This window comes from Enhydra lutris, unplaced genomic scaffold (genome assembly GCF_002288905.1).
Source record: "Enhydra lutris kenyoni isolate GAN:26980312 unplaced genomic scaffold, ASM228890v2 scaffoldscaffold66, whole genome shotgun sequence".
Taxonomy (NCBI): Eukaryota; Metazoa; Chordata; class Mammalia; order Carnivora; family Mustelidae; genus Enhydra; species Enhydra lutris.
The window spans coordinates 6,433,313-6,447,947 of record NW_019154150.1 but is presented as its reverse complement, the minus strand read 5'-3'; the positions used below and the strand labels follow the sequence as shown (position 1 = coordinate 6,447,947).

Below are 14,635 nucleotides of genomic sequence, written 5' to 3'. Positions count from 1 at the left end.
CATTTTAATTAAATTCAACTTAAAACAAAATGTTGAAATAAATGAGATGGGAGAAAAAACCTGCATTGCATTCCCCCCTCCCTGCATATACTCTGTTAAAGCACCAGACTGATTATTCAGAGACTTATTACCCACCAGTCCTCCTCTTTATCCCTGAAAACTGTCAAAATGCTTCTAAGCATACAAGTATAACTGAGAAACACACAGTCAGCGATGGTCACCAATCCTCCTCTATGCCTCTTCTCAGCACAACCTAGGGGTCACCTAAGTGGCACAGATATAAAACCTTGTGGTAGATATACAAACGTTTCAGGTGACTTAAAAGTGGTACTTTAAGACTTGAGAACAACTCTCTTCATGAAAAACAACTATAACAGTCAAAATGGTTCTACAGGAGATGAAAATATATATATATTCTTATGTCCTATATATGTAAGTATTTAAAGGACAAGAAAAAGAGGCGCCTGGCTGGCTCAGTCAGTAGGGCATGCAACTCTTGATCTCCAGGTTGTAAGTTTGAGCCCCAAGTTGGGTGGGGTGTAGAGATTACTTGAAAATAAAATCTTAAAAAAAAAGATCATTTTCCTTTGAAATCCCAATTAATTTTTAACTTCATTAGAAAATGCATTCCTGTCAACACAGCAGTCAGTGTTCCTCGTCAAACATAAGCCAGATCATTTCATTCCTTTGAACTCTCTCCCTCAGCTAGAGTCTTTCAACTAGGGTCCCTTCAAGGCCCCACTCACTTTGTTCTTCCCTCCTTTACTTGCCCTCACTTCCCTGCCCCCCACCCTGCCTTTTTCCCACCCTGTCACTGGCTTTGGGTTTGGCTCTACTCTTCTGATGTCCCTCTAGTGCACTCCCTTTAAATGTCACCTTCACAGTGACAGCCAGACAGCTGCAGTCCTTGCATCCATGTTCCCAACTTCCCCGTCCTGCTCGATCTACCCACAAAAAGCTCATCACCTTCACACAGTACAAAGGACTTAAGTCTCTATCACCCATAAATACATAACGATCTCCCCAAAGTTGTTTCACTTCACTGACTCACCCCAGCATTTAGCACAAAGAAGGGTCTCCAGTACCTCCTGAACCAATGAACCAACTACAACACTAATAACCAATTATTACTAAAAGGAAAAAAACAAGTGCCTAGGTAATTTAAGATCATCATTTCTTCTAGGGTGAACCTGAAGAAAGTTCTAGTATTCAGTTGTTTTTATAATCCCATATCCCCAACAGGTAGAGCTCCCAGGGATCTGACAACCAAAGGAATAGTTTCTCAAGGCTTCAAATTATTACAAGTAATTCTGAAATGCCAGTACCCAAAAATAACCAGGCACACAAAGACAAACAAGATTCTGGGAGCAAGAACCAACAGCAAAAACAACAGATGGCCTACACCCAGTTCCAGATCTGTCTGTTGGTATTCAGCTCTCTTCCGCCTCTGTTGCAGAGGGTTCGAGGTCTGAAACTACATATATAAGACTTCTTGCCAGCTGGAGTCTTGCTAAGTTGTACAAGGGAAGCACTGGTGGGAAATTAAAAGGTAGTGGGAAAAGACAGAGAGGCAGGAAACTGCACAGACTGTGCCACAGGAAGTTTCCGGGCAGTCATCCCTTCAGCAGCTAGCCCAGGAGCAACCAGGTAACAAGTCCTCCCCCAACGCGCCCAACCCTTCTAGCACCTTTGCAAACTAATACTTCACTACATCTTTCTCTGCTTTAAACATCTAAATGGTTTCTATTTTCCTACTGGACAAAGACTGATACCCCCAAAGAATTCAGATGCTAGAATTAATGGACTCATACTATAAAATTATGCTTATCCTGTTTAAAGAAATAAAAGACAAGCCCAAAAAGATTGCAACGAAGAGGAAATTTTAAGGGTAGGCAAAACTGAAAAGGAACAAATGACTTTTAATTTTTTTTTAAAGATTCCACTTATTTATTTATTTGACAGAGAGAGAGAGAATGAGCACAAGCAAGGGGAACAGCAGGAGGAGGAGAAGCAGGCTCTCTGCTGCACAGGGAGCCGGATACGGGGCTTGATCCCAGGACCCCAGAATCATGACCTGAGCCAAGGGCAGATGCTTAATTGATAGAGCCACCCAGGCATTCCCCAAATAGAACTTCTAGAACTGGAAAACAAAATTGCTAAAATTAAAAACTTAGCTTTAAAAGTAGTTCAGACAGAAATGTAGAGTAGAGTGAATAAGTAAACTGGAATATAGACAAAAATAAGTTATTCAGAAGGCAGCAGAGTGAAATGAGGGAAAATGCAAAAGAGAAAGAAAGGATATAGTGAGATTTTATATTGAATTGAAGTTCCAGAAGAGGGAAAAATATTGTGGAGGAAGCATTTGAGATAAAGGCTGAGCAAGTTCCAGAACTAATGAAATATACCAATTCACAGATTCGAGAAGCCCAAATAACCAAAGCAGGACAAATAAAAGAAAACCACACCTAAATACATCAAGAAAAACATCTAAGCTTAGAAGGAAGTACCAAGTAAAGGACTCAATCAGTGGAAAGTGGGAAAGGGGAGGATGCGGTGGGAGGTGGGAGGGTCCGAGGAGTCCTGGAGTCATCAAGTGCTGGGATGGGGAGCAGTGGACAAGGCCACTATGGGAACAATGCAGGGGCAAAAGGATGCACTGGAACACTAAGGCTGTGAACTTCAAGTGAGACCACTCAGTACTTTTCGACCACATTCAACTGCTTAGGTGACTAAAAGGAAGTGAAAAATCACATTTAATCAGGGTTACAGTTCTGCTAAAATAAAAAAGATGGGAAGGAAATAAAGCAAGAGAGGGCAAGAGAGACAAAACTATATGCAACGAAATACAACAAGTGTCCATGAAAATTAAAACTGGCTGAAGGGAAAAAAAGGTGTTCAAGAGGATGTGAAGCACCTGGGTGGCTCAGTCAGTTCAGCTTTTGACTCAGGTCATGATCTCAGAGTTGTGAGTTGGAGCTGCACTCAGTGGGGAGTCTGCTTCTCTTCCTCTCCCTCTGCCTGTCCCTGGCTCATGAGCTCTCTCTAAAGTAAACATATCTTTTTTTTTTTTAAGATTTTATTTATTTATTTGACAGAGACAGCAAGAGAGGAATACAAGCAAAGGGAGTGGGAGAGGGAGAAGCAGCCTTCCCACCAGAGGGAGCCCAATGCGGGGCTCAATCTCAGGACCCTGGGATCGTGAACTGAGCAGAAGGCAGATGCTTAATGGCTAAGCCACCCAGGCGCTCCTAAAATAAATAAATTGCAAAAAGAAAAAAGAAAAGAAAAGAAAAAGGGTGAATAGAGTTGAATCAAGGATCGTAGGTGGGCCAAATGACAGCAAGAGGAAGGTACTGAGGGAGTGAGCTGAAAGGGTAGAAAGGTAGTAGTTAACACTGAACTCTGAATTTGATATTATATGTGGGTTACATGATTGGAAATATCAAGGTCTAACATATGATCACAATACTGAGAAGCTGAAGATATACCACTGTAAAAGAGATACAGGGAACAGAAATGTTAGGCTACTGGAAGGTCCATTTGGATATCTTCTGAAATCACCGAGAATTTAGTAGAGTCAGGTAATGACAGTGAACCAGGACCTAAAATTTTAAAAATGAGGACTGACCCAGAAATCACTAAGATAACTGCAATATGGACTCAGAAACAAACTGAGGGTTTTGGAGGGGAAGGGGTGTGGGGGGTTGGGTGAGCCTGGTAGTAGGTATTAAGGAGGGCACGTATTGCATGGAGTACTGGGTGTGGTGCATAAACAATGAATTTTGGAACACTGAAAAAAAAAAAGATGACTGCAATAACTGAGTGACTGATTGGTTAAAATGTGATAACATGAAATTCAAAGTTGGGGGTCTTACAGGAAGGAAGAAAAGGAGCATAGCTTAAAAGTAATAGTGAGAAGTACTTCCTTCGTGTTCTGGGGCAGCAGGAGGCCTATGGAAATAAACCACCACCACTTGCAAGGGCTTCAGAGCAAAAATATAGACTGGGAGGAAAGCCCGCTTTCCAAAGGAACAGGAAGATGAAGATATCATTATGAGACAAAATTGCCTGTGTTAGTCTCCTCAGGCTACCATAACAACATACCAAAAACTGGGTGGCTCAAACCAACAGAAATGTACGTCTCTCGGCTCTGGAGGCTAGAAATTTGAAATAAGGGTGCTGGCAGAGTTGGTCCAGGCCTCTCCCCCAGCTTCTGGTGTTTGGTGAAGTCCTGCACTTCCTGGCTTGTGGATGCATCCCTCCAAATTACATGGCCAGCTTCCCCTTGTAGGTCTTCACTTAATCTTCCCTCTGTGCCCAAAGGTCCTCTCTTTATAAAGACACCAGTGCCTGTCCTCATTATATCATTTTTAGTTGATTACCTCTATAAAAATCTTATTCAAATAAAGTCACATTCTGAGGTCCTGAGGGTTAGGACTTCTAATATATCCTCTTGGGGGACACAATTCAATCTATGTGATGGCAGATTGAAGGTTCCAGAAGGCAAGGTGGAAGGACGTTAGGAACCGGCAAGAAAGGGGAGATGGCTAAGAACTAAGGAGGTGTGGGGCAGCTGGGTGGTTCATTTAGTTGAGTGTCTGCCTTTGGCTCAGGTCATGATCCCAGGAGCATGGGTATGAGCCCTGCATCAGGCTCCCTCCTCTGAGGGTAGTCTGCTTCTCCCTCTCGTGCTCACAGATGCATGCACATGTGCACTCACTCTCTCAAATAAATAAATAAATAAAAAGAACTGAGGGGCTGCAGCGCCACAGTGCTGACCAAAATGCAGGAGAAAAGCAGTCTCCTGAAACTCTGGAGTTTCTTGTAGTCTTAACAAATAAATACAAAGGGTACAAAAGGTCTGGGGTCTGGTCCAATATGCCCTAAAAAATTTATTATGTATCTGTCTAGGAGAGACAACTCAAAAAGAGAAAGCACAAATAAGTATGAATAAAAAATGAGCTATCACTAATAAAAACTAAAAATGAGGGGTGCGTGAGTGGTTCAGTTGGTTAAGCATCTGCTTTCAGCTCAGGTCATGATCTCAGAGTCCTAAGATCAAGCCCCACATGGGGCTCCCTTGCTCAGCAGTGAGTCTACTTCTTCCTCTCCCTCCACCCCCTACTCATGTTCCTCTCTCTCAAATAAATAAAATCTTAAAGAAAAAAAAAAAAACCCTGAAAAGATGAGAATATCACTACCAACTTTATGCCAACACATCTGAAACTATGGATAAGACGAACAATTTCCTAGAAAGATAATTTATCAAAACTTTCTTTAAGACACAGGGGCACCGTGGCTTGGCTCAGTCAATGGAGGATGTGACTTTTTTTTTTTTTTTTTTTTTAAGATTTTTATTTATTTATTTGACAGAGAGATCACAAGTAGGCAGAGAAGCAGGCAGAGAGAGAGGGGGAAGCTCCCCGCTGAGCAGCGAGCCCAATGCGGGGCTTGATTCCAGGACCCTGAGATCATGACCAGAGCTGAAGGCATAGGCTTAACCCACTGAGCCACCCAGGTGCCCGAGGATGTGACTCTTGATCTTAGGGTTGTATATTCAAGCCCTGTGTTGGGTGTAGAGATTACGTACAAAAATAAAAGCTTACAAAAACTTCCTTCAAGACACAAAAATCTTTTTAAAATAATCCTACAGAGTCTGATATTGTGGCTAAAAATTTTCCCCCAAAGAAAATTCCTGCCCTAGAATGATTTTATAGGCAAGTTCTGTCAAACTTTCAAAGATAGTTCTCGCAGAAAGTCTTCAAACAGAACAGAAAAAGAATAAATACACTCTAACTCATTTTAGGAGTCTAATGTAACTTTGAAGTCAAAACTAGCTACAAACAGAACTAAAAATGAAAATGAAAAGCTCATTTCAGCCATAAATATAGAGGCCAAAGACCCAAATTAAGAATTAACAAATCAAATCCAAGAGTATAATGACAAAGCATGATGTAGTTGAATATTCCCCAGGAACACAAGGACAGAATACAGAATCTGGAAACAGAACTCCACACTTCTGGACAGCTGATTTAGAACAGAATGTCATTGTGAAGAGGCTCAAGTAAAAAGTCTTTTCAAACAGGGAAAAGTGCAATTGGTCTCCTACTTCATACCTTACCCTTACCAAAAACAAACAAAAAAAAATTAACTCCAGACAGACTGTAAACTTAGGTGTGATATATAAAGTAATATATCAGGGGGCCTGGGTGGCTCAGTGGGTTAAAGCCTCTGCCTTCAGCTCAGGTCACGATCCCGGATTCCTGGGATCGAGCCCCACATAGGGCTCTCTGCTCAGCGGGGAGCCTGCTTCCTTTCCTCTCTGCCTGCCTCTCTGCCTACTTGTGATCTCTGTCAAATAAATAAAATCTTTAAAAAATATAAAAATAAAAAAATAAAGTAATAAATCTTTAGAAAAGACTGTAAGAATATCTTACGCCCTCACAGTAAGGAAAGACCAACTATAAGTGAAAAGATTAGTCAATCTGACCATATCAAAATCAAGAACATTCAAAAGCCACCAAAAAGAAGAGAAAGGCAAGTCACAGAGGTGAGGTATTTATGACATATATGCATGATCAAAGGCTAGGGTCTGGGATATATGAAGAACTACAAGAAAGAAAATAAAAAAGAAAACAATAGAACTGAATGAAAAAAAGGCGTTGCCTTCGAATCCTGTGAGATACTTAGCTGAATATATAGTCTTAAATGCATCTGTTAGAAAACAACCACCAAAACCAAAGAAGAAAAAAGCATCCAACCAACCAAGTTGGAAAATAACAAGAGCAAGCAAGAAACAAGGAAGAAAATGACCACAAAAGTAAAATAGAAAATCCAACAGAAAAGAAAAGTAAAGCCAAAATTTGGCTTTTTGAGAAGCACTGAAGATACAAGCCTCTGAAATAGGTCACAAAAAAGGAAAAGACACAAGTAGTACATAAAATAAAAGGCATCATCACAAATATTGAAGAGATCTTTTAAAAAAATTTTGAAAACTCAGAGCAGACAATTTTTGATAAAATTTAAAATTACCACAACTGGCCAAGATACACAAATTCTGAATACTCCTATGTCAAATAAATTACAGGTACCGTCAAATATCTACTTGTGCAAGAAAGTTAAAATCACCAAATCCAAGCTGTATTCCAGGTGAACTTTACAAAATTTTGAACAGTTAAGTCTCATCTCATAAAGAACTGTTTAGGGACACCTGGCTGGTTCAGTCCACAGAGCACAAAACTCTTGATTGCAGGGTTGTGACTTCAAGCCCCATGTTAGGTATAGAGCCTGCCTACATACATACATACATATATAAATACATAAATAAAACTTCTAGCACATAAAAAGAGCAAGCCACCCAACTCAATGAAACTGATACAGCCTTGATGTTTAAAAAAAAAAAAAAAATACCAGGAGTGCAAGAAAATTGAGGACCAATCTCATTTAGGAACAAAGATAACCTGTTTATGAAACTTTGGGAACATTCTCTAAAATCATTACAACTAAAAACTCAAGTTTTAGTGGTTCTAAATAACACTACAGTGAAGCCCTAACCAACACACCAAGGCAAGAAAATGAAATGTAAAGATCACATAGGAGGAAACAAATCTACCATTATTTAAAGATACTGTCTAACTACAAAGTCTGAGATCCTACAAATTATTAGAACTATTAAGTTCACGGGAGCCTGGGTGGCTCAGTCAGTTAAAACGTCTGCTCTCAGCTTGGGTCATGATCTCAGGGTCCTGGGATCAAGCCCTGCATCTCCCTCTCCCACTTGCCCTGCTTGTGCTCTCTGCCAAATAAATAAATAAAATCTTTAAAAAGGTGGGGGCAGAACTATGAAGTTCGGCAAGGTCCTGGAGGGGGCAAAAAAGGCAAGCCACAACAAGACAAAGAAAAAATATATATAGTCTTCCTGGCTGATTTTTCTCCTATCTAGAAAGATCATGTTCTACGAAGGACCTCCCTATTAATTGGTAGGCAGCCAAACGGTGCAATGGAAAGAAGAAGCCATACCCCAGCTCTGGAGCTTCAAATCCTAGCTCCACCATTTGTGGAGTGACACTGTGGCAGGCTACTTAACTTCTCTGAGCTTTAATAATGGGTTTACTTTAATTTAGAAGAAAACATTTTAAGTATCTAAACTATATGAACACATTAAACCAGAGATTCTCAAAGTGTGATTTGTGGTATCCTGAGGAAACAGACTCCTTCAGGGGATTCAGGAGGTCAAACCTATTTTCAGATTTCTTTCTTTTTTTTTTTTTTATTTGACAGACAGATCACAAGTAGGCAGAGAGGCAGGCAGAGAGAGACAGGAGGAGGAAGCAGGCTCCCTGCTGAGCAGAGAACCCGATGCGGGACTCGATCCCAGGACGCTGAGATCATGACCTGAGCCGAAGGCAGAGGCTTTAACCACTGAGCCACCCAGGCGCCCCTATTTTCAGAACAATACTAAAACAATATTTGCCCTTTTCACGTTGATGACATTTGCACTCAACCAATGGTGATTAAACCTGCTGGGGCCTTAACATCAATTGAGGCAGTGGCACCAAACTATCCAAGTGGTAGTCACTGCATAAAAACGATTAATTTTAGGGCACCTGGGTGGCTCAGTGGGTTGAGCCGCTGCCTTCAGCTCAGGTCATGATCTTGGGGTCCTGGGATAGAGCCCCGCGTTGGGCTCTCTGCTCAGCAAGGAGCCTGCTTCCCTTCCTGCCTCTCTGCCTACTTGTGATCTCTCTCTGTCAAATAAATAAATAAAATCTTAAAAAAAAAAAAAGGATTAATTTTAGTATATATTGGTTCTTGGGTAGGTATAATATATTTCTGCTGCACACCGAAGTGCAGTGGTTATCTCAAGGAAAGCTTTTATGCCACCTTAATAATCTTTGATCTGGAGGCTGACTGAGCAGTTTCTCCCACAGAATATCACTTTACCTTGAAAGAATAACAAACTGTGATTATTCAGACCTGGTTATGTGACAGAAATTTCCTCAAAAATGAAAAAGTGAGCCCATCATTTCCTGGGAAACAACTATAATAGTTTTAGAGTAGGCAGTTAGTTAGGTTCTAATAGGATGTCTGCAAGCCAGCATACAGGAAGTCATTGCCAACTATGAGGAAGTCAGAGGCCTGTCCTGGCAGCATTCCAAAACAAAACCACAAGAAACTGGATCAAACCAGACAGGTCCAAGATGGCTGACAAAGTAGGCCAAGGTTCACATTATTCCTTTATTATTACACTACATTACCATACCTAAAATCTCCCCAACACGGGTCTCATGACAGGAAACCCCTGGCCAAATAAGGAAGAAAAGGCTATGCTTCCAAGAAATTCCTTCCTCAAGTGATGAATATTCCACCCTCTTGTTAACAACTTTTAAGAGAGAAACCCAGGAGCACTGGGTGGCTCAGTTGGTTCAGCGTCCAACTCTTGATCTAAGCTCAGGTCTTGAGCTTAGGATTGAGTTCAAGTCCTGTGTTGGGCTCCACACTGGGCGTGGATAGAAATCCAAACCCTAACGGATGCCACACACCCTGGAGCCGACCAGCATTCACATTTTGAGAGCATACTTTTGCTTTAATAAACTTTCCTGCTTGTACTGCTGTGTAGTATCTGTCCTTCAAGTCTTTCTCCTGATGAGATCAAGAACCTCCAGTGACATCTTTTAGACAACCGGGGTCAAGAGCCTCACATGACCTGAGGTCTCCCCAGTCTACTTGGCCAATGTCTTCTGTAAGGTAATAATTTAATATTTTATGTGTAATCTAAAGAGATCATAGTACTTCCTAAGTCCTAAAAATTAAGTTATAGATTTTAAATTTCATGTAAACAGTAAGATGGGAAGAAAATTACCAGGTGGCCCAAAGACCCTCCTAAGAAAGTCTTAATGAGCTACTTCCTAAAGGTCATTTAGTTATCTGTCCCTTACTTCAGAAAACATGAATGACCCAGATTTCAAGGTACAATGGGTTTCAGCCTTCCTTCAGTGAGGGGAAGCTTAGCCTTCATTTGGAATGGTAGTACCACTAGCAGGTCACCTGGATCCCAACACTGTAACATCAGTGGGCTTCAGATTACTCACTTAAAATAAAAGGAATGGTTTAGAAGTTTCTAAGGTTTCTTCATCCATCTCTAGAATCTTGATATTATAACTAAGATTCTAAAAAACATTTATGACCTGCCTCATTCCAAACAGAATCTGTAGTAGCTCATACCTCACATATAAATGTGGTACACCAGTACACACAGACAGGAGAAGGGTGGTGACAGAGAAAATGAAACAGAGCCAAGAAGAAAAAGAGGAGGGGAAGAAGCAAAGACAGTATCAAAAATTTGTCAGAGCATAGCCTAATACTATCAGCCTGCAGTTTAATGCAAATAGTTTTGGGGTTTTTTTGTTGTTGTTGTTGTTGTTTTAAGTAAGTCCCATGCCTAACCTGGGGCTTGAACTCACAACCCTGAGATCAAGAGCCAATGTTCTACGGAGCCAGCCAGGTGCCCTAACACAAACAGACTTTTTTTTTTTTTTTTTTTAAAGATTTATTTATTTGAGAGAGATCACAGTAGACAGAGGCAGGCAGAGAGAGAGAGAGAGAGAGAGGGAAGCAGGCTCCCCGCTGAGCAGAGAGCCCGACGCGGGACTCGATCCCAGAACCCTGAGATCACGACCCGAGCCGAAGGCAGCCGCTTAACCCACTGAGCCACCCAGGTGCCCCGCAAACAGATTTTTAAGTTATGTCATACTACTGAGAGAAACCATCTTTCTACCCCCAAATCGAGGAAACCATTTCTTAAAAAGTCTTTAGAGATGGGTGGTTTACAGGGCCTGAGAGGCTCAATCAGTTAAGTGTCTGCCTTTGGCTGAGATCATGAACTCCAGGTCCTAGGATCGAGATCCACACTGGGCTCCATGCTCAGCGGAGAGCCTGCTTCTCCCTCTCCTGCTGCTCCCCCTGCTTGTGCTGTCAGACAAGTACATAAATCTTTAAAAAATAAAAATAAAAAGGGTGGTTTAAACCATCCAAAGACCAAATATAGTAAGCATACTTCACTTTGGAATTTAAAAAAATTTACTTTGTAGGCAGCCTTTCATTTCATTAAGAAGTCATTTTCCAATTATTTCAAATTCAGCACCTTGAGTTTAATTCTTGAACTTTAGAAAAAAGAAATCAAAGAGAAAGATAAGCATCAACAGCCTTACTTCCCATTTGATGCGATATGAAGAGAGACTACCTGCCCATGCAGAAGAGAGACACCAGGCACTCCGAAGATCCAGCCTTCTTAGGACTCCTGGTCCAAGCTGGGAAGTGCAATCAAAGAAAGCCTCCAACAGCCTAAAGCCTACTTCAGACTGAATCTGTATCAAGTCCATTTTGGAACTGCCCAAGTCTGAGTTTCAAATAAAGGGCCTTGAATTTGCAAGAGGCAAGCAAGAACTCTCATCAGCTGCTCAGTTTTGAGGATCCAATTAAATACGAAAACAAACAAACCTAAATAAGCTCCTTAAAAACTGGTATTGCCTTCAAAGATACCTGAAATTTTAGATTAAATGACACACCATGTAAGCAATAACTAAAAACATTTAATGGAAAGTTTCCCCTTGGCCAAGTGTTGTATAAGACCCATAATCATAAAGATGTCAGACATTATTTTAAGAACAAGGTCAGGGAAAGGTTAAAATCATGATTTGCTTTCCTTTTCACAGACTAAAACATACACAAAAGTTCATTAGCTGGCTGGGTCACTAAAACAAATAAAACTCTAGGAAAAAAGTAAAAGCTCAAGATAACCCTAACAAGCAGAATTCTTGGCCACAAACTTCCATTTAGCCATAACTGAGACCTGAGAAGCAACTTTTCAGCTGAAAACACTAAATTCCCTTCATGTGCCTTAAATGGTCTCCAGGAGCAGCATGGCACCTGAGGTCTGTGTTTTAACTACGAAATCACGGTCTCTAGTACTGTGTGGGATGACCCTGTGACTTTCAATAGATCAATTTCTTCAACTGAGACAGCTGTTCTAGAAAATAAGCCACCTCATCCAGAGCCCTCAAGTTGCACAACTGCAGACAGCAAGTGCCAAGTTCAGGGAGAGGAGCACATACCCAATCAGGGTTAGAGTCTGGTGACCAAAGGCTTTCCTCCACACACTTCCACACTCTAAAAAACATCTCCTTCTTTCTGAGAGTTCTTTATTACCCAGAGTTTACCCTTTAAGATATAAAAGCTGAATTTCTTCAGGGTGCACCCCCACCCCACCATTCCAGGTCTGCTCTGACCCCCAAGTCTCTCTTCAGGACATTTATGCTCTCTGTCCTCCCGGAGAGCTGCAGTGAGATGTACGAAAGCTACTAGAAGACTGGACAGCACTTCAAAGACATCAGGCATTACTTTAAAGAACACATTCAGAAAATCTCAATTCGCCTTAACAAAAAGCTGCCAAACCATGGAATTGTACACTTTAATCAGGTGAACTTATACTGTATAAACTGTATTTCAACATAGCTGCTAAAAATAAAGAGCCAGCAAACTGACCTAAGTTAAAAACAAAAACAAAAAAACCCAACACAGCATTCTTCAGGATAAAGGCCAGAAACTAAGCTCTGATCTGTTTCAACCTTCAACATTAAACAAAATGAATGGCTGCTGGGACAGGCAACAGAGACTAAACAAACTATTGTTTGTTGCGCAATCACTGCATCTTAAAGCCTTCAAAAAAAAAAAAAAAAAAGCCTGAGAGGGTGGTCACCAAAATGAAAAATTTCACTTTGAAACAATCAAAAACCATAACTAAGTTAAGGGTTTTTTTTTTTCCCCCGAGTCTCCTTTCACTTATAATTACTACTGTAACAGCAAATGATTAAAATTTGCAACCAGAAAAGACTACGATGTAGAACAGACTAGAAACTGATAACCAAAACCTTGGAGTATTTTCCCAATACAAGTTCTACCATTTCGTACACTATTCAAGCTCCAAGGGACTAGTAAATCACTTCCAAGGAACAGGAAGCCCCTTCCCCCACCAACCCAAGCCATCCTAACAGCCGGCCACTTTTACAGCAAAAATGCAGCTCTCAGAAGCAGTTCCCGCGGCGTCTTGCAGGGCCGCCCTCCCACGCCCGCCACCCGGGTGGGCAGACACCCGCCGGGCTCCCTGGACCCGACCGCCACGCGGCAGGGCCCAGACCCCTCGGCCGGGAGGCCCGGGCATCGCTGGGCGCAGCCGCGCCTGACAGAGGCCCGGGGTCGTACAGGCCTTCCCCAAGGAGACCCCAGCTTCCGCCCGCCCTGCCCGGGGCGCCCGGTACCTCATGCTGTAGGCGCCGGCGCCCAGCTCCTGCCCGATGCCCGAGAGGGTGGCGTCGAAGTCGTGCACCAGCCCGGACTCGATCACCTCGTCCATCTTGAGCACCCAGGCCATCTTCCGGCCTCGCCGCCGCCCGGCGCGGCCTCCGCGAGCAGGCGTTGGGGCCGGAGCTCCGCGGGCGCGCCCTGGGGGAGGGCGCGGGTGAAGCCTCGGGCGGCGCGGCGGATGGTCACCACAGGCGGCCCGGGCGGCGGCCGGGACGAGAGCGTCCGGGGCCCCGCAAGCAGGGCACGGCGAGCCCGGCAAGCAGCTGCAGCGGGAGCGGCCGGGCCGCCGGCAGCGCCTCCCTCCCGCGGGCGCCGGCCCCGCGCCTCATGCCGCCGCCGCCCACCCCCTGCGCCGCTAGCGCTGCAGCCGCCGCCGCCCGCCCCGCCCCGGAGCCCCCGGCCGCATCCTCCCCGGCGCCGCGCGGGGGCGGGAGCTCAGCCCGCCCGTCACCCGATCCCCGGTCTCGACCCCGGACCTCGGCCCACCCGCCCAGGTACAGGATCCCCGCCACCCCGGCCAACCCCGCCGCCGCCGCTCCGCCGGCCCGGACGCTGGCTTCTATATGGCCGCGGCCTGAGCGCTCTCGCCGCTTCCGCCTCCTCCCGGCCCCGCCCCGGTCCCGCCCCCACCCCCGCTTTCGATCCTCGCTCAGGCCCGCCCCGCACGGCGGGGCGCTTCAGGGAACTCCCGGCGCTTCCGGACCGAGAAACTGTTCAGGCGGAGCAGCGCAGCCCCGCCCACGCGGCCGATTCGCAGCCCCTGCAGCCCATAGCCTCCCCGCACTCCAGCCCAGGAAGAGGTGGTGCCCGCAGGGCGGCCAGTTTCCGCCCATTCAGAAAGGCGGACTGATTGACAGGCGAACGGGACAATAATGGCAAGTGCTTGGTCGAAGCTCCCGTGAGTCTCTGGGCCCCTGTACTAACAACCAATCAAAACGTTCTTCCTCTTGGGCGGTCTCGAGGATGGAATTGGCTGCCTAAAGAAAGAGTTCATTGGGCTGCACCGGAGGAATCCGCCCTAAACGCCGCTCCTGGAGGTCTTTTGCTCTCTTGGAGTCTTTCGGGGCAGTCTCTGGGTTTTGCCGAAACTATAAATGGGGGTGGAGGGGGCGCGGACTGAAAAGCCAAATGGGCAGAAAATCTGGATTGACATGAGTGTAGGCCAATCAACGCCTCTGAGAAGGCCTCCGGCTGTCTCCCAGTTGCAGATTGCGGTGAGCATAATGGCGAGCCTGAGTTAAACTGGGTTTTCAGTCCCAGTAACAGCCAGCAA

General features: G+C 44.2%; 1 protein-coding gene across 2 annotated transcripts in view; it reads right to left on the bottom strand.

Annotated features, from left to right (window-relative positions):
* LOC111159169 (upstream binding protein 1) overlaps positions 1-13,665 on the bottom strand; it is a 58,348-nt gene extending 44,683 nt beyond the window's left edge. For both annotated transcript variants that reach the window (XM_022521604.1, XM_022521605.1), the window contains exon 1: positions 13,317-13,665. In XM_022521604.1, coding sequence (XP_022377312.1) covers positions 13,317-13,429 — 113 coding nt within the window. In that variant the 5' untranslated portion in view covers positions 13,430-13,665. The remainder of the gene's footprint in view (positions 1-13,316) is intronic.
* Positions 13,666-14,635: the final 970 nt, after the last annotated feature.